Below are 24,766 nucleotides of genomic sequence, written 5' to 3' on the forward strand. Positions count from 1 at the left end.
TCTGGACACTGTTATGCTGCAGACCTTGAGCTTCTGCATTATCCAGGTAGCTTCTATGTGCTCCTCAAAAGCTGCAGGTCATCACAGGATTCCTGCAACCCCCTTTCTGCTTTTCTTGGTGGATTTAAGTCCATTAACATGCTGTCTTTTCTCCATTCGACTTGGGCTCTCTCATCCTCCTGCGGCACAGCTCTTCTGCTTTTCTCCTTGTCCATAGTGATGGTCAGGTCTGTACTGGTTCTTGTTAGATCTGAGCGTGATGCTTGTTTGAAGTTTATGGCTTTGAGTTGAACAATTTATCTCAGCCTTTGATACTGTGTTTCTAATCCAAAATGTCGTTTATGAGGCATATTTCCAAGGTGTCAGTTGTTTTATCTCTGTCATCCTCTATTCCCTGTAGTGCCTCAGCACTGTGTCTGATACAGCATATGTTCTTAAACTAGGACATGAGTTTGCCTAGAAAGGCAGAGGAAAGAAGAAGAAGAAAGATGTGGGCAGCACATTAGTAGAAATGCAGATTTTTTTTTACTCTCTAGAGATCCGCATGCACATCAATGTGATCTGACTTACAGGATGAACCTCACCCACTGGTTTGCCACTGGCAGCATATATATTTGCCAACTGCCATGACTGGGTTAACACATTTGTAGGCCCCAGGGTGAAAATTTGCAAATGAGCTTCTGCTGACCTCCTCCTACCTCTGTTCGATGTTTATGTGCTGTTTATGTCACCTCTGAATCGCTCCGCCAGTAAAAACGTTACAGATTCTCTTACAGCGCTAGCTTTCGTGTTTTCAGTTCTTCCTTGAGAGCAAAGGTAGAGACCAAGACAGCTTCATCATCATCCAACCAGTCACCAGTGCTTGTGTAAAGTTATAATGCAGCGGCACTTCTGTTATATATTTTCAAATGTAGTCCTCTTTTAAAAGGCTCAACAGCAGTAACATGTCAAGAATAGTAGGTTTCTCCTTATCTGTTCTGAAAGACTTACTTAAAGAGCCTGTCAGGATTTTTCATTGACAAGAACAGGATGGATATGGCTGCCAGCAAGCTAACAAGCTGCTGTTGCTTGCTGCCTGCAGAACTCATTTAAATGAAGCTGGGCATGGTAGTAAGCTGTTTTACACCTGTCAAAGTCAGCACAGAGGATTTTTACTTTTATGTAACAAAGTGCTTAGTCATTATGATTCAAACCCCATGTGTAACAGAGGCTTTCTCTTTGAAGGTGCCACAGTAAAACAACTAAAATTAAAAAAAATATAAGCAAAATTCAAGCAACGTGTATACATTCAAAGGTCTGTAGACCATATAGTATCTGTGCAGGGAATGCGAGAGTCCTTTGCAGTGCAAAGAATGCTCTAATAAGTATTCAGGGCTTTAAATGGAAAGTGGACAGCTGCTGCGCAGGGAGCCCAGGAGGCTTGCATTGCTTAGCAATGACTTTGTGGTAATTTGATTAACTGACATTTAATTCAGAAATATGCATCTCTAAAGAACTGAAATAGCAAGAGCGCTGAGTATTATTGAGGGGCCCTGTGACAGTATAAAAGATGTATGACTCCTGGCTCTGAAAATAAAACCAATGCTGAAGTGCCTTAGACCTGCATTCTTTTAAGTTGCTCCCAGGGGGCGACACTTGCGGTTGCAAAAATACTTATGCAGAGGTCCTCTTAGTTCCCTTCCTCTGTGATCTCAGTAACACAGAACGCAGTCAGTTTTGAATCATTTTGAATAAAACATGAAGTCCATTTTGTAAATTATAGGGGATTATCCAGGATATGCCCACTGGCTAATGCCTTGTCAATCACAAGTCATTAGCCAATGACTTTTCAGATCCACTGTGGAGGCTTAATAACTGGACTTCACAAACCAACAGGTGAATCACAGTGGCTATGTCCACATCTTATACTGTCTTTTGTTAGAACTCAGTATGAAAACATTCAATGCCATGCTTATGTTGTGAAGAAGTGTGGAGATTGGCTGGGGGACTGACATAGGTACTCAAAGGTGATGAGGCCCCTCGGCCCGCTAACGTGTCAGCTTTGCCCTGTAATACTGTACACCAGAAATTACTCTGCACACAGAAGTCCTTTTCTTTCCAATGGATAATTTATTATGTGTACACTTCTTACACATTATAAATATATGCACTAGTGCATGTGTGCTGGGCTATAATATGTAGTCTATACACTCACTGGACACTTTATTAGGCACACATGGATTCAACAAGGTGCTGGAAACACTCCTCAGAGATTCTGGTCCACAATGATGTGATAGCCTCACACAGCTGCTGCAGATTTGTTGGCTGCATATCCATGATGTGCATCTCCTGTTCCACCACATCCCAGCAGCATATTATGACTGTGGAGACCATTTGAGTACTGTGAACTCATTTTCATGTTCAAGACGCCACTTTGAGATGATCTGAGTTTTGTGACATAGTGTGTTATCTTACTAGAAGCAGCTATCAGAAGATGGGTACATTGTGGCAATGGACTGACAGTCAGCCACATTACTCACGCTGTGGTGTATAAATGATGCTTAATGTGATAATCAGCTGCCTGAACAGGTAGAATGATTTCATACTTTCATAGCAAATTCTGAACCTACTGTCTGAATGTTGCAACAGAAAATTGTCTAACTGTGAATTGCAGCGCAGATTGTAGCCTGTTTTATGTTTTCTGATCATTCTCTGTAAAATCAGGATGTAGTATTCCAGCATTTCATCAGCTTTTGAAATAATCAGAACAGCCCATCTAGCACCAACAGCCACCCCACATTGAAAAAAGTCACTTAAATCACATTTCTTCACCATTGTGATTCAATTTCAGCTTCACCAGGTCATCTTGACCATGTGTACATGTTTAAATGCACTCATTTGCTGCCACGTAACTGCCCAATTAGATATCTGTGTTAAGAATCAGTTGAACAGGTGTACCTTATGAAGTGGTCTGTTTTATATATGTATATATCAAATCAAATCAAATCACTTTTGTCACATATGTCACATATATTATTGTCACATATATCTCACCGATTTCACCACGTGTCCCTTTATTTACTCTTAAACAATACGTGGACATTTCACCAGTCTGATATCATAGCGTCTGGTATACCGTTAGAAAAGAAGCACTTGAGGTGAAAACAATTTAAGCGGTAATTGCCTCACAACATTCAACATTTCCCACTTTGACAGCCTTCACATGCCGCAGCAGGCGGTTATTCGCCGCTAACAGGGCTGTGTTGATTGCAGACGTGAAAAACAAATGGGCTAGCGGGCTCTCTTATGGAAAGCAGGCAGGGCACAGTGGGGCTACAGTGACATTTTCCCCACATGCAAAATCATGCAAAAGGTAAATACTGAGGCGGAGGGATACCAACACTATTGCAGAACATGGCCGTCACCTCCGTCATGTCCTCTCCCGCAGACCGACCCACTCGTCTGCGATTGGACGAGAAGTTTGCACGTCAGCTCCCAATTGGACGAGCGTCACGTCGATCACGTGCTAATGTCAATGACGTCGATCGTACACTGGGTACGCTGTGTCGCCTGGGTGGATAGTATAGTTACATCAACATTAAAGGGAATAAAATGCCGCGGATTCATGTAAATAGAGACTTCGCTTCAGCGCTCATAATTAATGTTTCTTAATTAACACGGGTCACCTCTGGAGCCGGTAGTGGCAGGCCTATTTTCGGTGTTTATCAGCAATATTTCAGGGTAAGTGGAGTGATACATTTCCTTCCTGCGTCTTTTTTCCTTCACACGGGTGCAGACCTGCTTGCTTTATTATTTAAATACAAAAAAGTAATAAGCGAGACTACTGTGTTATATCACACAGATACCCAGTCTTCACGTGAACATGAAATATCCGTGATATGATTAAAAGTAGTGCGTACTCCAGCTCGCCCTGCCGAGTTATATGGAGAGAGTGAGGAAGGTAATGGCTGTCGGTCGGACTCGTAACTAGAAAATTGTGAAATGGCCTGTGTAGAGCAACGTTAGCTCGTCCTTTGCTTTCCATGTTGGCTCCGGTAGTTATGGTGTCCTAAACGGCTGCGTTAGGCTTTTAAAAAGCACGAACCGAGGATCTGACACTAGGTTTTGCCTCCAACATGTCAGATTAGATCCTGTAGGGTACCTGTCTGCCGTCAGTGGGCCTCCTCAGTATCCAGACTCCCATCTGTCATCATGGTTAGACAGTTTGGACTCCTGCACCCACTTTGTTAACAAAAAAGGGGGAAAAAAATCCACTTTAACCTAATGTGGTCTTCACATACCAGATCTCACACGGTTATTAGTTTAACGCCATTAAGGAGAAAACAGTCCAAGTGCACATAAAGGAGAGCTATTGTTCAAAGCTGTTCACCCTGCTGCTGCATTTTTTTTATTATTATTTTTTAAATTATTTTTTAGCTCTTCACAGGAGCCCGAGGGAAAATATATTTCACTTTCCTGCACTGGTTTACGTGTGTGCAGAACAATGCACATAATATTTAAAAGCGCTAACAATCAGTGGTCACACTACAATGTCCATATTTGTGTGGTCTTTTTTGTTGCGTTGTTTATTAATACTTAAACGTAATTCCAGTGAAATTGGGGCTCTGATGTGGTTTAGCAGAGAGGCTGGCCCGTGCAGCCATGATTTTTCTGTGCCCTCCTATGGTAGATGCCAGTGCTGCTGGGCTATAAGTAGGCCACTTTGACAGGGTGATCCACCGCTGTGAGGCGTCCCTGCAGATGGATTCATATCAACATCCCTCGGTAGTGCAGCCCCACTGACCATCAGCACAGATTTTACACATAATTTCTCGTTTATCGTGATGTGTACTGTATGCTGTGGATTGAGCACAAAATCCTCATGTTTAAATGTTTCAAAATGTCACCTTATTATTTGGATTGCAAATGCTTCCCAGTCCTGGTCCTCTGCTGGCCTGGCAGCAGGATCAACATGCTGGCAGGCCAAAAACTTTGCTATCTTCAAGTGAAATATCTGATTAAAATGAGGAAAACAACATTGATATAGAAGCGTGTTGCCACCTCGGGGTTAGGATTTAAGCTGACAAAGCTGGTAATGGTTGCCAAGTTGAACGGAATGAAATAGTTTCTTCACAACAACAAATCATTAAGATAGCATCGTGCTCTTAGGTTATGAGCACCCTTTGGGCTGTCAGAATGTAAGCTTTTGTCTCCTAGATGTGGTAAAGATGTGACCAAACAAACAGGCAATGGTGGCACATAAAATTAGGCAATATCCATCCAAATCTAGGAATTTTCCAGTTTTAATAATAATACACAGTGATTGCATGCAAGTTTTGTCCTTCTGACCTGGCTGAAATAGTCCATCCATGTAAGGATAGTTTTAATTTGTTTCCCTTTGTGTTTAGTGTGCCTTGAACTGAAAGCTCATTAAAATTGCAATAATTTTCCACTCAAATAACACCTCATCACATTGAATTTATTAAGGCTTGAGGCAGGTCTAAGAAATTTGGATGTTTTTGCTTTAGAAGCATAATTTGCTAGAGTAATGACATTTCTTTATATCTTCTTACGACTTTATTACTTACATGTCTAATGCTTTTTGCTCTTAAACAGTAATATTAGTTGGAAGGTTTTGGAAGGTCAGACATTGACTTGTTTGGTAAAGTTCATTTAATAGGAAGACACAGTGTAACACTGTCCTAATGCACAAGGGTTTAAACTGGCAACATATGCGAGTCCTTAGTAATATTTTTTCGCTTTTAAAATGACAGTGTCTAGTTAAATCTCGTTAAAAAAAACAGCTTTATTTAAATTGGAAAGCTTGGAGCCCTAAAGCAATTAGGTGGTTAATTGAGGAGTTGAGTTACGAAAAAATGGAGACAGATATGCGAAACACTCCCTGAATTCAGCTCCCTAAATGGTGCTTTTTTTTCTTGGTCCTATATGAAACCTAAAGATGCTACTTTAGAAATTACAAAGAGATTTTTCTCCATTGCCTGAGATTTTCTATGCAGCACCTTAATAATCAATGTGTTCTTGCCTTATGTTGTCAGGTGGATGCAAAGTCACAAACTGTGAGTGTAAATCAATTCTATCCACCTTTTGGCTGTGGGAGATTGAGCCATTAAGGCCATCAAGTACTGAATCCTTGTCTGGGAGCCGGGCAAACCCCATTGCTAGTCACGTTTGAGGCTCCGACCATTTATCTCAGGGGTTTGGCACATTTCATTGGGCAGTGCGTAATCCGCTAAAGGTCACTGTCACTAATTACACTACTCCAAAACAGGCAGATGCCTACCCTGAGCTTGATTGCGCCACCCTTCATTAGGAGACTATTCAAGGGTTGCATAAGCATCACTTGCATGATTCGAATAACATATGTGTGGCTCTTTTTCTTTTTCCTAACCAGAGTGATCAAATGCCTTTCCTCCTACGATGATGAGGCACACCTGGTCCAGCTGAAAGTCATTCATTTGCCACTGTCACAGACTTTTTAAATAGTGTCTTTTAGATCGACATGCGCCTTTTCTGGCTGATTGGCTTCCTGCGTCTGAGCGAGATTGGTTCGACTGGCTGCAGGGCTCAGTTTTAGCCCAGCGGTGATCTCGTTATCTCAGTGTCCAATCAGTCCTCCGGCCACCTCCTAATTGAGCCATCGCGCCTTAAGGGGGAAGAGGAGGGATGAACGTGTCAATTACAATAATGAGGGGGCAGCCATGCAGAGGGCAGTCGGGGAGAGGAAGGCTAGACAGAAGCCTTGCAGCGTCGCCCCGTTATGGTCAATTCACGACTAATCAAAGATAATATTGTAGCCTGACAGTGCCAAAGTTAGCAGAGTCAGTAGGGAAGAGCATTTTTTAAAATCATTTTCCCCTCTAGCTGTGGGATATTTCTACATGTCGTGTTGTGGTAATTGTTAGAGCTGCTGAGTGATCCATTAACACTGCTGTGGATATAGATTTAATATACGGAAAGCTCGGTCTAAGCACAACTCAAAGCACCTAATGCTCATGCATCTGTATGTGTCAAGTAGCTTTTTGGGCTCGAGGGTTATTGGATTAGTTGTTAGCCTGTATTTAAAAAGGTCCTTCATAAAAGGTTGTTTAATAAAGGACACCAATATTAGCAGTAATAGTAATATTATTATTACTGCAGGCTTTGTGAGCAGAGGACTCGTGCAAAAACATGACATTTTGAGCACTTTTTATGACTTGACAACGATGATGATGCTGACACTATTAAAGACTAGTAGGTACACTCATGAACGGATTCACAGCTAATAAGATGAACCTGTGTGTCGATATGGCAGCCACTACTGCTGTTTATACACATAAGGTACTTGGAAAGATTTAGCTCATTAGCAGCTTAATCAATCAGCCCATTAATTGATTGGTAATTACTCTGTGTTTTCCCAGCTTCACAAAGCTGCAGATTTTTGGTGTTGCTGTAAAAGACTTTAAAAGCTCAGATGGTCACGCAAAGCATGATGATATGAAGATGTCACATTGGAGGCTGATGTGTCACATTGGTTTGATTGTTATAGAAGTGTTAATTTCCTGTTTTTATATGTGGATTTTCCATATATTGCTGTAAGTTGCTGTTATCATTTCCATTGCATCAAATAATTACTTTTTTTTTGTCACTACGGGTCTTTTTTAGTATTGGTGCATAACGAACCATAGAATCTATTGAGCGATACACTTAAACAAACCATCATTATTCAGTTGGTAATGCTAGTGTTGTGAAGGGGGTTGTATTTTAACTCAGACCACAATCTGTAACACAACCGGACAACATAGTTTTTGCTGTCTAAACCTAACCAGTGAGTGAAAGCAAAAGTAAAAAGCGAGCGCAAACAAGATGATCATCAAGTGAAAACAAAGCACAAAAGTCAAACATCTAAAATTTTGTAGCTGAGAGTGTGTTAAAACCAAGGATGCTGTTTCTGATATCTTTATCTATGAGGAATCTGCATTATATCGAGTAACAAAAAAACACTTACACTTCCGTATAAGCCAGAATTTAAAAGTGATTGGAATCGTTTTTATGCGAGCTGACACGGGTACGGGGGCACGTCACAGCCCGCTGTGACTAAATGAATGTAAGTGATAGTGAAAATACACTGTATGGCCACACCTGACCCGCTCAGTGAGATTATTATTTTCATCTCCAGAGAAAATTGGTTGGCTGGCGAGCAGAAAAGTCATAATGGATAAATTGAGGAAAAGAAATGATAGCAGCTGCTGTGGGTTCAGGTGGCGGTAGAAGAAATTCAAAGTTGACCGAACAAAGTAAAAAAAAGACCAGTTTAATTATTTACACGATCAGGACGTCTTGTATGAATTCATAGGTGCAGCTCTGGTTTGAGTTTTCACCAGTTAATTCTCAGTCTGGACATTTGTTAAAATGTGGGTTATTTTTTTTGGGAAGCCCCATGTGCACTCCAGTGGCGTTTTCATTTTTTCCGTCTGGCCTAACAACAGTCCCACAGGAAAGCTCGGATGCGGAGGGTCAAGACTGGAGGGAAAACTTAACACAATTGCCACAGAGCCGAGCCCACATGTAGGAAAGAGAATGGGGTTTAGGTAATGTGTTTAGTAAAATGTGAGCTGAAGATAAAATTGGTTGAGGAAAGAAAAGTAGTTTTGCTGTGAATTTTCAGGCCAGTAAGGAGATTAGAACAGGTTAGTTTCGGGGTCCATTTCACAGGTGTGATGAAATCTGTTTAACATATTTTTTATTACATAAAAACATAGATTTTAAAATAACAGAGATTGCTGGAACTCGGTCCATTGACTGTCTGTTGTTGTCAGTAAGATCACAAAGAAAAGCAGCACTTTCTGAAATACCAGGATTTTCTGTCCTTCCACTAATTAATAGACAAAACAAATTTTCCTTTCAGCTCAGGGTAGCGCTTGATTTAATGTACCACACCAGGCAGCTCCCATAAATGCAAAGCATCAGCATTGCACCTGACTGAGTTTAATGAAATGTTCTTGCTAAAACTGTGATTAATGAATGATTAATTGTGCATCCCGAATGTAATATAGATTAATTAAAAGCTCTCGCTGCAGATAGGATAAGTGCACCTGTGCAGTATGTGACTCTTAATGACTTTTAACTCATTATCATGCAAAGTAAAAGTGGCCAACTGCTTATGTATTTGTAAATACATAAGCAGTTAAATATTTGTAAGTACTGCAGCTGTTATAAGATCGACCCTTTAACAAAGCTCATTACCCCGGGTGTCCCAGGTACAATCACAAAGTGCCAAGTCACTTCATTCTCAAATCTATGTTTTTCCCAAGTAGCAGATTAGAGCTACAGTGGAGTTGTTAAGGATTTCTGCCAAAAATGTGTTTTTAAACGTGTGTGTGAAAGAAAAACTAAAATAAAGTTTTCAGAGGCTTGTAAACCATCCAGTAAATGTCTTCATTAGCCGATAATAAGCCCAAAGGCCTGCTCTTCAAACTAAAATTACTTTGATTATTTCCATGGTGTCACTGAGTAACCCTGAAGGGCTGAATCCTGGAGAAAATCATACTGACAATTATCTTGACTGATGTCACGTTTACGTTTTTAGTCCTTTGGAGGACTGCATTAAATTTGTTTTAAGAATGAATGAATTTATTCTATTAACCACAGTTTAATAGATTTTAAAATATTAACCACAGGTTCCTTAGTGTTCTGTTTTGTTATGCACTTATAAACCACGAGTCACTACGGGTGACCTTTTGATAAATGTAACAGTAATAACTTCATGGATTTTGGGGCTTTCAGTGGTTTCAGTGGAAATTAAAAGCCATTTGCAGGCTGCTGGTAGTCATAATGTTGAATTGGTTGCAAAGAGGTATACAGTGCTGCACCAAAAACCTCCTTGCAAATGCTTTGATCACCTGTAGTTTGCGTGGGAAATGCTTACTCGTCAGCTTTTATTTTGAAGGCTAATGCTTATCATTTTGGGCTTGCGCTGCTGTTTTTCAAGTTTCACTACCGCTCCGTGAGTAGTTAACAAATGTTTTTGGACAAGTTTGCAAACTAAGGGTGACCATGGCAACGTGCTATTGACCAAAGCAACCAAAAGGAAGTTTTTGGTGCAACACTATATACCTCTTTGCAACCAATTTCACAATGAGGCTGCCAGCAACACTCTCTAACTGGTTGAGGAATAATCATTTTTTGGCCCTAATAACTAGAGGTCACCAAGGGGTCACTAATCAGTATATAGGCTGTGTGACTTGGGTTAACTCTTTGGAAGTAGAAAATCTGTGATTTGGTCTAATCAGTCAAAATTTTATTTATTTATTTTTTGGGGGAAATCGTGAGCTCTGCCTCCAGGTCCAAGGGAAGAAGGACCATCCAGCTTATTATTGATCAGCGCACAGCTCAAAAGCCGGCATCCATTGTGGCTGGAGGTTTTAGTGCATATTGCATGGGTAACTTGAACACTTGAACTGCTGCAGAGAGCATCATTTTTCAGGGAGGACCTTGCCTATATTAGCAAAATAATGTGATTGCCAAACTGGCTCGCGTTAATTCAGACCATAGAAAACATTAGTTGAATTATAAAGAACCAAAAATAGAGCAAAGCCTATATGTAGCACAATTTTGCCTTCAACATAACAGCGTGAAATTTGTAACCTTTAAGATAGTACTAACACGTTTAATATGTCATTGATTAAATATGAAGTTTAAATGATTTACAAATGAGCTCTTTCTGCTTTGGAACTGGGGGATGGACATATTTTTTGCTTTAGTGCTTGCTTATATTCACAAATTTTGATTGCAATGACTAAAATAAATCCCTTTCTCATTTTGACCTGCTGAAGTGAGTGTAAACAAAACACAAAACATCCGGCCTATCTTAGACCTGATCTGTTAGCTGTTACTTAACACTAAGGATGACAAAAAATCCAAATCTCATCATCAAATTCAATCTCTGGGAACATTTTCTGAGCTTGAACGCCTTTTCATATTTTTAATGCTTTGCCTGAAGAGATTGAGACAATGGCAGCCGATGAATTTAACCCATCGCGGTGGTGTCGTGTGTCGCTTGGTGCCCCCTGGCCTCATAATCAGACAGCATTGTTTCCTCAGTTGTTTTCAGGTTAATTACAGTTGAACAAGTGGGGTTAGTCATTATTTTTTTCACACAAGTGAATGATAACTTACTGATTTCTGATTGCATGATTCCCACCATTAGATATCCATTGTTTTCCTTTCCTCTGTTTGTGTCATACATAAAGAACCTTCCAGTAACGTCTTTGTCTCTTTACTTTTCACAGGAGAGGAGTGTCGTCATCCTCACCACAGCAGCTGGGGGGGAAGTTTGTCACTTTAGTCCCCGTTGAACAAATGACGAACTGAGAACCATCTCAACCTCAAGCGTCTCCGCAGCACCCGCTCGTTGAAGGAGTCGACCACGTTGCCTCGCCACACTGGACAGAGAAATGTGTCTGTGCGTGTCCTCGAGTGCATGACCGCATCTCAGTGTTTTGTGGCTGCACTTCCTCTCTCACCTTCCGAGAGGCACTTCTGCACTTGACTGACTGCAACATTTGTCTTCATCACAACAAAGCATCATGGGTAGGAAAAAGATTCAGATCCAAAGGATCACCGATGAAAGGAACAAGCAGGTGAGGCTTAATTATTTATTTGGTTGCTCGTTTAATCTGCTGAAATGAGTCATTGAAGAGACTGCAGATTGAACCTCGGTGCATTTGTCTGTATGTAACACTGTGATACATATCCGATTTTTAAAGCACGCAGCTCCAGCTTGAGCATTAACCTCCAGAGTTAAGGCGTTATTTCAAAATAAGGTTCTCGTTTTTGTTACTTTTGGCTCTGACTCTGCATGTGCTGAGATTTGCGCCTGATCTACAAATTCAAATGTCATATTAAAAGCTTACTTTTCTGCTAAATCCACTAAGAAGGAGGACACTTTTTTCCATATAAATGGAGCAGAGCTGTCAGCCAGTTAATTAAGAGCTTTAATCACCCGTGTGGTCAGGAGTTATGTGCAATTTTCTTAGTTCTCATGGTTCTAATTGTGACTGCTTTTCTTACTTGCGTCCTTTGTTTTTTCTCAGCAACACATCGTGTTTGCTTCGTACGCTTCAGTGCACTTTATCAGTGACATTTGGCGCTTGTTGCCTGTCCCTGCTTTGGTTAGTATGATGATATGTAAAACATGTAAAAAGGGAGAGCTGTATGAAAAGAGGAAGGGAAAAAATGAGCAATTTCTGAAAAATTTGTTTATTAAAAGTCTCTTCAAAAGCTGTTCTGGAGCTTTTGATCACATGACGTGACTTTCATCAGCTGAGGCAGTTTTTCTTGTAATCATAAAGTGACATCTCAGCCAAATTTGCTTAAAAGTTCAGATAAAAAAAACCAAACCTAGTTTAATCAATGAGTTAATAAAACATAGTGTAACCAGTGATAAGCTCACTTACAAGTAAAGAGTGCACATGGTTGCAGATTACTACATTTTTTTTATTATAGGTAAAGCAAACGCACCGGGTCACCCCATTTTTGTTTCCTTTGAAAAATCACTTGTGAAGTGTTCTAAAATACAGCCAATATTAATTTTAATGGTTGACTCAAAAGACGAGAGCCCAGTGAGGCTTTATTTAGAAATCCATCTGTTTTAGGTATTATACAATACTGTTTTATAATAGTGTTTTATTCTGTGAGCTGTTTAATCCAAAAATGGTGTTCTCCGGACAGTACTTTGTGAGGACTGATCTGATCTTAAACAAAAAAACTCCATGTTTTATTGCCAAAAGTGGTGAACGTTGTGTGGTCATAGAAAGGTTCAGCATGCGAAACAAAAAGAAACCAAAAACTTGCATATTATAACATGATTAGAGCTGTTTACTGCTAGTAGGCGCTGGGACAGTTTTACAGGGTCAACATAGCTGTCTAGATGTCACAGATTTCAAATGGCAGTAAGGTCATGATTTTGGGCTGGCCCCACACAGCTTTGTGATGTTGTTTGGCGTCCACATTCAAGTCCTGCAATGAAAGGTCTCAAGTACTAAATCAGGCTGTACCCCAAAATCTGCCTTTTCAGCTCCATTTGCTTCCTTTCTCTTCTCACTGCATGAGGCTGCCACTCCACTTCACAGTAATGATGGTGCTGGATGAGTGATGAGGTGATTCCTGCCAAACAGAATGCTTTGTATGACAACTGAAAACTTCAGTTTTGTTTTCATCACACCACAGAATATTTTGCCTCATGCTCTCAGGCCTCCACGTGCTTTTTTTTTTTTTCCTTTGGCAATCTTCAAGCTCATTTTTTCCACAACTGATGCCTCCAAGACATTTTGCTCGAAGACCAAATTTAAAAATCGCTGCATTGATTTGTCTTTTCAGAAGATCGTTTCTGCCAGGTTGGACGGTAGCTGTAATTTGAATTCTGTACTTTTAATTTCTTCTCTCTTTAATCTACAAAAATGTTTGACGTTCTCATGCCCTCCAGCCCAGACTTTGTGGACATAACAGACCCTGAAACCTTTTCAGATAATGTGTGACAATGGAGAGGCCAATTTCAGAGGCTGGAATTGGCCAAGGCCAGGGCTAGCCATAGAGTGTAAAAACGATGGACTGATCTGAAATGTGAAGGCAAAACCCAAGTGCCTTAAACCTGGATTCTTTTTAGCGGCCAGCAGGGGGGGTGACTCCTGGTTGGAAAAAGATGGGAAAATAGGTTTAGTTTCCCGTTGCTCTGAGATGACTTTATGGCCTAAGACGCTGTTTTCAGGTCATGTTAAAAAGAACAGAGCTGTTTTTGTTAATTCTGGTTAATATCGGAGTTATCCAGAATGTCAGTCTGATCCACCCCTTGCTTGTCACTTCCTGCTGTCTGTTGGTGTTGCAGCTGCCGGCTACTGTTGCCTGCGTCGGCAAACCTGTCAGGCAAAATGGCCACGCCTTTAACTTTAGGTCATAACAAAATCTAAAAGGATGGGAGGGGGGGTCCAAAAAGAAAGAAAATCTGTTAATATAATGTAAAAAATTACATACAAGCTTTACAGTTTTAAAACAGGCGTCTGTAGGGATTGTCCTGCTTTTGGAGCCTTTCTAAAGGGGCCACTAGAGGAACTGTAGTTATTAGTACTTAACTTCAGCTCTGTAGGTTACCTCCGGGTTAGGTAAAGCTACTTTCACCTGCTCCCTTGTCACATTTAAACACCACATCTCTTCACATCTCTTTTTTAGCAGAGTTTGATCCAGATGCCCTTCCTGATGCAAAAGGGGATTTTTTTTTTTTTTTTGTCTCGTGCTGGAGTTGAATTAGTGACCTTTCTAAATACAGATATTAAATATAAAACAGGTCACCATGAAGCACAGAAATGACTGAGCATTCAGTTGCACAATCTATGCATCTCAACACTGACCGACTGATTCACAGTCAGTTGGGAAACAAATAAAAAAATAACACAATATAGGAAAAAGTTTATGACCTGCAGTATTTATGCCAAAGTGTGCATCTCTAGTTCAACTTAGACCACATCTAATTATAGCAGAAGCAGTGAATAAATGTTAGGCTAAAAATATCAACAAATATCAAAACTGTTTGTAAACATAAAAAAACACCCAAAACACCCTTCAAGCTCGGGTCCTCTACCAGAGGCCTGGGAGCTTGAGGGTCCTGCGCAGTATCTTAGCTGTTCCCAGGACTGCGCTCTTCTGGACAGAGATCTCCGATGTTGTTCCCGGGATCTGCTGGAGCCACTCGCCTATCTTGGGAGTCACCGCACCTAGTGCTCCGATTACCACGGGGACCACCGTTACCTTCACCCTCCACATCCTCTCGAGCTCTTCTCTGAGCCCTTGGTATTTCTCCAGCTTCTCGTGTTCCTTCTTCCTGATATTGCTGTCATTCGGAACCGCTACATCGATCACTACGGCCGTCTTCTTCTGTTTGTCTACCACCACTATGTCCGGTTGGTTAGCCACCACCATTTTGTCCGTCTGTATCTGGAAGTCCCACAGGATCTTAGCTCGGTCATTCTCCACCACCCTTGGGGGCATCTCCCATTTTGACCTCGGGACTTCCAGGTTATACTCGGCACAGATGTTCCTGTACACTATGCCGGCCACTTGGTTATGGCGTTCCATGTATGCCTTGCCTGTTAGCATCTTGCACCCTGCTGTTATGTGCTGGATTGTCTCTGGGGCATCTTTACACAGCCTGCACCTGGGGTCTTGCCTGGTGTGATAGACCCCAGCCTCTATGGATCTTGTGCTCAGAGCTTGTTCTTGTGCTGCCATGATTAGTGCCTCTGTGCTGTCTTTCAGTCCAGCTTTGTCCAGCCACTGGTAGGATTTCTGGATATCAGCCACCTCCTCTATCTGCCGGTGGTACATACCGTGCAGGGCTCTGTCCTTCCATGATGGTTCCTCGTCTCCCTCCTCTTTCTTGGGTTTCTGCTGCCTGAGGTATTCACTGAGCACTCGGTCAGTTGGGGCCATCTTCCCAATGTATTCTTGGATGTTCGTTGTCTCATCCTGGACTGTGGTGCTGACACTCACCAGTCCCCGGCCCCCTTCCTTCCGCTTAGCGTACAGCCTCAGGGTGCTGGACTTGGGGTGAAACCCTCCATGCATGGTAAGGAGCTTTCTTGTCTTTATGTCAGTGGCTTCTATCTCCTCCTTTGGCCAGCCTATTACCCCAGCAGGGTACCTGATCACGGGCAGGGCGTACGTGTTGATGGCCCGGATCTTGTTCTTACCATTCAGCTGACTCCTCAGGACTTGCCTGACCCTCTGCAGGTACTTGGTGGTTGCAGCTTTTCTAGCGGCCTCTTCATGGTTCCCATTCGCCTGCGGGATCCCCAAGTACTTGTAACTGTCCTCTATGTCTGCAATGTTGCCTTCTGGTAGTTCAATCCCCTCAGTTCTGACTACCTTCCCTCTCTTTGTTACCATCCGACTACACTTCTCCAGTCCGAACGACATTCCAATGTCATTGCTGTATAGCCTGGTAGTGTGGATCAGTGAATCGATGTCTCGTTCACTCTTGGCATACAGCTTGATGTCATCCATGTACAGGAGGTGGCTGACAACTGCTCCGTTCCGTAGTCGGTATCCGTAGCCAGTCTTGTTAATGATCTCACTGAGGGGGTTCAGGCCTATGCAGAACAGCAGTGGGGACAGAGCATCTCCTTGGTAGATCCCGCACTTGATGGTGACTTGTGCTATGGGCTTGGAGTTGGCCTCTAGTGTTGTACGCCACATCCCCATTGAGTTCCTGATGAAGGCTCTTAGGGTCCCATTGATCTTGTACAATTCTAGGCATTCCAGTATCCAGCTGTGGGGCATTGAGTCATAGGCCTTCTTGTAATCAATCCAGGCAGTGCACAGGTTGGTCAGTCTGGTCTTGCAGTCTCGGCTGATTGTTCTGTCTACCAGTAGCTGGTGTTTTGCGCCTCTGGTATTCTTGCCAATTCCTTTCTGTGTCCCGCTCATGTATTGACCCATGTGCCTGTTCATCTTAGCCGATATGATGCCTGACAGGAGCTTCCATGTAGTACTGAGGCAGGTTATTGGTCGGTAGTTGGAGGGGACCGGTCCCTTCTTGGGGTCCTTGGGGATCAGGACCGTCCGGCCTTCAGTTAGCCATTCCGGGTGTCTCTCGTTAACTAGCAGCTGGTTCATTTGTGCTGCCAGACGCTCGTGGAGTGCAGTTAGCTTCTTCAGCCAGTAGGTGTGAACCATGTCGGGCCCTGGTGCTGTCCAACTCTTCATACTGGAGACCCTTTCTTGGATATCTGCCACTGTGATGGTTACTGGACCCTGTTCAGGGAGGTCGCTGTGGTCTGCCCTCAGATCCTCTAGCCACTGAGCATTGCCGTTATGGGTTGCATCCTTCTCCCATATGCTCTTCCAGTATTGCTCCGTCTCCAGCCTTGGTGGTGCTGTTCTCTTATTGTTCCCTTGCCACTGAGAGTACACCTTTGCTGGTTCTGTGGAGAACAGCTGGTTTATTCTCCTGCCTTCTATCTCTCTGGTGTACCTCCTCAAGCGGCTGGCCAAGGCTGTGAGTCTTTGCTTGGCAGTTTCCAAGGCCTCAGGTATGGACAGCTTGCTGTATTTCTTAGGCACCTTATTCGTCGCACCTTTCTGCAACTCCGTTAGTTGGCTAACCTCTCTCCGTGCTACTTTGATCTTGCCCTCTAGCCTCCTTCTCCATGGAGGGTACTGCCCCTTGTGGCTGTTCAACTTGTAGCCAAGCATCTCACTGATCACTGCTGCCGTATTGTAGATCAGCTTGTTAGTGTCGGTAATCGTGGTTGTAGGTATTACCCGTAGTGCTGCATTAACATCATCTAGCAGACCTTCTGAGGGTACTTCACGTAATATATATATATATATATATATATATATTATATATATATATATATATATATATATATATACACACATCAGGGAAAAATGATTGACTGTTTATTGTTAGCAACCAGAGTGTCTGAAGGCTATTTATTGTGATGATAAAGGGCCACAAAAACAAGGATGCTTCAGTATCGATGCTGAAAACTGACTCACTATGCTTCATTGATGCCTCTTTATTTATGATGTTATTGCTATTGTTGTCACTTGTACACTGTTATTTGTGTGTGCTTTTACCTAATGTGTCTATCTGCTGTGTGAAATATGTGTTTGTGTTAAAGGCAGTTGAAATAGTCATAGACTTACTTTGTCTTTGTAAAGATTTCATTTTATTTTGCAGGCCTAGACCTGTTTGCGTGTGGTGCACAGAAGACCTGTGTAAAGGTCTTTTATAGGAGTTACAGCGTTAATAGTGCTTTAACCCTGAGAAACCGCTGGGATTTTTTTACCCTGCCCTCTGCTGTTTTTACAAATCCTTTCTTCTGTTTTCTTTCAGGTGACATTCACAAAGCGAAAGTTTGGTTTGATGAAGAAAGCCTACGAGCTGAGTGTATTGTGTGACTGCGAGATTGCCCTGATCATCTTCAACCATGCGAACAAGCTGTTCCAGTATGCCAGTACTGACATGGACAAGGTCCTGCTCAAATACACAGAGTACAATGAGCCGCATGAGAGCCGGACCAATGCCGATATCATTGAGGTTAGTCGATGCATCCTCACCATTTGTGCAGAAGTGAGTAAGCTAAGGCCTTGATTAGATTTTAAATAATATGGAAACTGTCAGGGCTGAACTGTTGCACCAACTCTTAAAACATAAAGAGCTGTATAATGCTGGCAATATCCCATTTAATCTGTTAAATATGTAGCCATATGCTGCACAAGTGATTTGGTTTTTTTTGGTCTTTTAGCTGTATTGTCATCATTTCACCAGATTTTGATTTATTTGCTGTTTGCTTTTGTGTTTTTGATGTGACAAAACCAACAAGATTAAAAGCTTGGGCTTCTTGAAAAAGGCTTTGTGACTGTTGTTTTAATGCAGTCTCTGAAGAAAGAATTTGAAGTGTTATCTTTGTGTGATCAGAGGCAATGTAACCGGCGCACCTCAGTGTCATTGTCTCACGTCACTGCCTTCATTCAGGGGTGTTATAGAGAAAGTAGTTATAATTAATGGGAATTGTGTTTCTGACTTCACAACCGTGATCAAATAATTTTCAGTGGCAGCTGATTCTCTTCCACCTACATTTTCTGAAACACTTTAAATGATAAACTCATGATTCATACTATGATTGCAGTATCATGTCTTCTCACTTCTAAAGCCCAGTTTTTACATTTACAGACTTTGAGAAAGAAAGGCTTCAACGGCTGTGACAGCCCAGAGCCAGACGGCGAAGACTCGATCGACCAAAGTCCCCTTAATGATGACAAATACCGGAAAACCACAGAGGACCTGGATGTTCTCTTCAAACGCTACGGAGTAAGTTTTGTAAACTTCACACTTAAGTCTTCTCTTAATTCATGCAGCATTTTTTTTATATTGCACTTTGTTCTGCTTATTGGTCAAACACTTGTCTGTTGTTGTTGTTCTGCTTTGTCTTAAGTACTGACAGGAAACTGCTACTGGTAGGAAGTTCCTCTAACGAGTTGTGTTACACTTTACTGTGACCTTTATAAAAAAATGCAGATTGCTTGATTCGTGTTAGAGATGGTGGTATTATTAAGAGCTTTTGTTTGGGGGGGGTTTGGTCATTGTTTTGAAGGCAGTAAATGAGTTAGTCTAACTCATATTATTCACAAGCGAGGGCTAAAACTCAACATCTGTAAAACCACTGCTTTTTGGTTTTTCTGGCCATGCATGCCTTCAGTTCTCTGTATTTTTCTGTTGTATGCTGATGATACTCACCTATATTTTGTGCTTAAAGACTCCAATTAAATAATTGTGCTTTTTACAATAATACCATGTTCATTTATAGTCAATAGATCGGAGTTAAGATCATAACATTTGTACACTGTATCAGCTGCATGCCAGGAAATTTGCACACAAAGGGCATTTTGAAGACAAAAGAAAGCAGATAGCACTTCATGTCTTTTATTTAAATGACAAAAGATTACTTGCATCAACATGGCTGCTATTGTTGTATGATTTTTAATTGACCACAGATGCATCAGTGGAAGCAAAACAGGTAATGAAAAGTTGCAGTAATAACTGTAAATCATTCAGGAACCTTGTGTCATTGCATATTTTCAGGTCCACCAGCTTCATATGAGGGAGTTGATGGTGTTCACTGAGTAGTCTGCTAAAAACTGAGAGAGTGGCATAACACTGCTATCTATAAACTGAGACGTCTGTTTATTACCATCAGTAGTAAACTTTGTGAGAGTTCTTAAAATAAACTTTAAGGCTTCACTGGGTGCCACTTGTTCCTTTCTTTCTCTACCTTGGCACCCACCATTCACCTTACTGCATTTACCCCCATTACTCTACTGGATTTGAACAAATTTGTGTCAGACATAAATACAACACCGTGTAAGGTGGAAGTTCACATGTTGCTTCATAAGCTGTTCAGGCAGGGTTTTGATGTTATAGCCTCATGGATCGTTAACGCTTTCTCCCCATAAAGATGACATTTGATGAGCTCCCCTGTACCCGTAATAATGTGTTTGACAGCTCAGTATTTATCAATGAACATGTGGTTTGATGACATTAGAATAGTTTCCAGTGGTAGCTGTATAGGCAGAGCTCACTCTCACTATAACGTCTGATGCAAACACAGTCATTTCGTTCTATAAGAAGCCCTCAGATATGAAACCACTCAGTTCAGAAAAGAGCTTCAAAGGTTACTCCTAGTCAGCTTTCAAGGGGTAAAGAGTTAAAGAAAACTGATTAATACCCACCATAACTGCATAAATACCTTCCTATTTCCAAATGACCTCTGCTTTCAAAAATTCTTGAAAAAGTGGTTAGTAGGCAGCTCTTAGGGGTAATAAAAGGCAATAATTTCAGTCTGGTCTTAGAAAAAAAGTACAGAAACCACTTTACGTAAAGTTTTTAAGGACATTTTAATGAGCACAGATTCAGGCAACATTACAGTTTGTATTTTACATTTGGTACAGCTAGAGTCACTGTGGACAGTTTTACCTTGTTTACTGCACCCTCATGCCATATTGGGTCCCACAGGGCTCAATCCTTGGACCTATTTTCTTTAGTTTGTGTCTGTCTTACCTCTGTAATGCTGATTATTGACATTCGCTTGTCTTATTTAGTAGAAAAACACAAACATGTAGCTTGCCTGCATTCCTGCCTTGGTGCCATTAAGGACTGGATGACTTCTAATTTTTTAAAACCAAACTGTTATTGGTACTGAACATCTTACTAATAGTGTCATTCCCCGTTTTGGACAACTAATAACTGACCCAAAGCAAACTACTCATTTTTTTTTTTCAAGCTTCTCAGTTTCAACTGTTATTTCAAATCTCTCAGCCCAGTCTTTATATGGGTTAGTATATTACAAAGGTCAGATCAGGACTTCTGAATAATACAGCTGAACACCTTATCCACTCTCTGATTTTCTGCTGATTAGATTATTGCAAGTCATTGTATATATTCTTAAATGATGCAGCACTTTTGCATCTACACTTGGTACAAGACTACTCACAAACACTTTGCGCTGCAAATGCATGACTCCAGTCCTCACAAAATTTCTTTGGCCTCCCATTCAGTGCAAAATTCAAATTAAGATTTTACTGATTACTGTTAATAGAAAGGGGGACTGCATTCAGTTTTAGCCCAACAAACTTCCTCTTAAAGTTAGCTCAGCACGATCAGTTCCTCGTTTTAAAAAAACTTTTAAAAGCCCACACTTGTATATTGGCTTTTATATCGTGGTTTTAATGTCATTTTATCTATTTATAATTTTCTAATGCTACTTTTTTGTGAAAGTGAAAGAAATAAAGGTTGTTATTCTGATGTTCATCAAACAGAGAGCAATGACAGGTTTATATTTGCATTTTTTTTACTCTTTAATAATTATATTTTGACTTGTTTTTCTTTACTTTTTAACTTACAATAATAACTTAAACAATAACTTAAAATAATATTTTATAACATTGAAGGACCCACACAAGCCAGTGTGGGTCCTTCAATATTAAAACTTCTCCACTTCACAATATGTCATATGGCAACGGTTTTCAGTCGTGCTTCTTCCACAATGGTGAAATAAGGAAATGCCTGTAGACCCATATTCATATATTATGTGCACCTATTTGGAGCATGACAATACGTCTTAATTTTACCGTATTATAATAAAAAATAGGTATTACAGTGCCTAATTTTTCTTTGAAATTAGATTTGATCTTTTACAAATGAGATGACTAAAACTCTGGAGACAGTTTTTTCCATTACATGCTTTTATATTTGTAAACGATCGTGTAGTTTGTTAGTTGAAGCTGTAAAGTACACAACCTGCCAGTTTTACCACATTTTTTTTAATTCCAAAAAAGTAGCGTGAGGCTAAATCTAGGTAATGTTCTGATTGTTACCGAAGTAGTGCGGTAATGTCGCGCAGTGGGACTAAAAGTGACGTTTTCTTAATTTCGCAGCAGTCAACAGCTCCGCCTCAGACGTTCTCCATGCCGGTCACCGTCCAGGCGTCCAATCAAAGCACACTGCAGTTCAGCAACCCTGGCAGCGCACTGGTAACTACCTCCTATGTAACATCATCATCGCTCACGGATACCCACCTCCTGTCGCCACAGCAACCGGCTCTTCAGAGAAATACGGTGTCTCCTGGGTTGCCACAGCGACCAGCCAGTGCAGGTGAGCGAGATGAGGAATGGCCTGTAGACCAGCAAAAGACAGTAAACAGTCTTCAGCGCAGGGATTTTTCTACTTTTACACGAACATGACTTTTTTAAGTTGCTCATGTTTTTTCAGTGTGTTTGATCTAAAACAAAAGAAGTTGTTTAAAAAAAGAAAGATGACAAAAAAATTATCCATGTTTGTACCCCCATAGGATTCATTTTGAATTCTTTGTAAACACAAGTAAACGTTGGCCTTTATTAGTTAATAGCAGAGATAATTACAAAATCAAGCAAGGCGACACTGTCAGGTAATCAGAGACTATAGCAGACACTGGAAGCATGCAGCTCCATATCATTATGCATAATAAGCTGCTTCATTCCTCGGGGAGAAATGCATGCCGCTCTCCTCTGGACTAATTTGCTCTGTGTGACATTCGCTACACTTCACTTACACTTTTTTTTTTTTCACGTTTATATTAAATTTTAGTTGATTAGTTGATGCATGCAGGGGAGACCTGGAGTTAATATTTATTTAGATTATACTCAATTTAAAGTCCTTTTTTTGGATATACTCATACAGTTTGTGTAATGAAATGCATGGTGACATAATGCATGTGCAGCACTGGCTGGAGCTGAAACCTGAGGAGGGAATGAACAACTGTGTATAAGTCAATATTTAAGATAAAACAAAGAAACAAATAGAGTGCATATAGTATACAGTGTATGCATGAGCTGGGGTCTTTTTCAAAGTACAAAAGATTAAAATGTCCACTGTGGTAAAATGTTATGTGAGAACAAAAGGCAGTTCTCTCATATTTTGAGGCTTTTGTTGCATTAGAAATCACTGAGAACTCCATGTATTACCTTTTCTTCCACTGCCGAACCTTAAAGTGATGTTCTTGTTCTTAAGTCCCAACATTTCTATTAATTTAAGCTTTTATCAATAGGCGCTCTTCTTGGAGGCGACCTGAATAATTCAAATGGAGGATGTCCAAGTCCAGTCCGTGAGTATTAAAATATCTGAGCGCTATCTTCCACTTATTTGTTGTTTTTCACCACAGATCGTCCTTCTGTTATCCGGTCTGTATTGGGAGTATTCGTTCCTGCTCTCCTCCTCTGCACCATCTGTGATTGTATCTCACAGGGATCAGGGGAAGCCACCAGTAACAACAGAAATGCATGGGATTCCCAGCACTTCCTGCGGGGAATGCAGTCAGCCTGGCACATGCCTTAGTTCTTTATTTCAAGCCTGCACCAGGAAAACGTTTTCATTTACTTACTTTATATTGGATTTCTAGATTAAAAATGTCCAATCTTTTATTTATTAGTACTAGAGCACATTTGCCTCAACATATCCAATAATCTGTAACATTAGAGGGCTTTTACTCCTTGGTTCTGTTTGCACGTCTTTGAAAAACTGTTTAACAAAGAAACCTTTGGGAGGATTATGTAAGCCATCGTTGAGGGGGCACACCGTCTGTACCCCGCCGTCTGCTTTCACCTGTTTGATTTTCCTATTGATTTCTGTCCATTCACACCTCCGTCTCCCCGCAGCTAATGGATACACCAGTGCCAGGGCCTCCCCAGGCCTCCTCACCGTTTCCAACGGCAACAGTCTGGGGAAACTAGTTCCGGCCAAGTCTCCACCCCCACCTCCGAGCCCCCAGATGGTCAACAGCCGCAAGCCAGACCTCCGAGTCATCACCTCACAGGGCGGAAAGAGCCTCATGCAGATGGTGAGCTTAACTAAGCCGAACTTGTGTTGTCTGGGTCGGTTTCTTTAACGCTTCGATCCTTTAACGAGCAGCATAACACCTCCTGCCTTCACTAAAGTTACCCGCGATGTTGAAGCAAAGACAAACGATGAATCTGAAGGATTATTTCAGGACCACGGGAGGATTATTTTCATTTCTTATCTCAGGAAAGTTTTGTGAGTGAGATGGAAAACCATACAAAACTCTGGGAATTCATATTGATGTGTTGAATGAAATTCAAGAATTACACAGAAGATAAACAGTCTGTTATAGAGGAATGCTTGCCATCAGTTTTGTGCTTTAGTAAAGACCTGGGGGAAGAGTTTTTGTGCTCAACTCTTCTCATTATTTAGTCTAGGAAAGTGAGTAAAGTCGTGTTGAATCAGCCTACTCCCACCGACACACCGATGAGATTTCTCTCCTCTCTTTTCCTGAACCAAGCGTGCACCCACGTTTCTTGGAGGCATGTTCAGCAGTGTCTGTGCTAACAAAAAACAGTCTTGGTTTCATCGAGGACTTAAAGTTCATTTCAACAGCGAGGTCCATTTATTAGCTGTCCTTGAGTAACATAAACGTGGTCTTAAGAACTTAAAAATAAGGGGACTGTACTTCTATAAGTTTTTAAAAACATTTCACTTTCTTCAGATCTAAAACCAAAAAAGTGGAGAGTCTCAGACATTTTAAACCCTTGCGTGCTTGTCCCTCAGGTGGTCATTGACCCACTATTGATCATGAGCGTCACCACATGACCCAGGGTATGAAAAAAGGCATGGGTCATTACCACCAGAGATTTCAGGTGAATCCACCATGAGACCGATAGGTTCTCCGTCCAAAGTGTT

The 24,766-nt window shown here is 41.2% G+C and overlaps 1 protein-coding gene across 4 annotated transcripts in view; it reads left to right on the plus strand.

The window, feature by feature from the left end:
• Nucleotides 1–3,527: 3,527 nt before the first annotated feature.
• LOC308383964 (myocyte-specific enhancer factor 2D homolog) overlaps nucleotides 3,528–24,766 on the plus strand; it is a 33,618-nt gene continuing 12,379 nt past the window's right edge. For all 4 annotated transcript variants that reach the window (XM_080862240.1, XM_080862242.1, XM_080862241.1 and 1 more), the window contains exons 1-7: nucleotides 3,528–3,720; nucleotides 11,268–11,618; nucleotides 17,873–18,076; nucleotides 18,713–18,850; nucleotides 21,973–22,189; nucleotides 23,121–23,177; nucleotides 23,728–23,909. In XM_080862240.1, coding sequence (XP_080718366.1) covers nucleotides 11,565–11,618; nucleotides 17,873–18,076; nucleotides 18,713–18,850; nucleotides 21,973–22,189; nucleotides 23,121–23,177; nucleotides 23,728–23,909 — 852 coding nt within the window. In that variant the 5' untranslated portion in view covers nucleotides 3,528–3,720; nucleotides 11,268–11,564. The remainder of the gene's footprint in view (nucleotides 3,721–11,267; nucleotides 11,619–17,872; nucleotides 18,077–18,712; nucleotides 18,851–21,972; nucleotides 22,190–23,120; nucleotides 23,178–23,727; nucleotides 23,910–24,766) is intronic.

The sequence above is a fragment of the Rhamphochromis sp. 'chilingali' genome, assembly GCF_963969265.1.
Source record: "Rhamphochromis sp. 'chilingali' genome assembly, chromosome: 17".
Taxonomy (NCBI): domain Eukaryota; kingdom Metazoa; phylum Chordata; class Actinopteri; order Cichliformes; family Cichlidae; genus Rhamphochromis; species Rhamphochromis sp. 'chilingali'.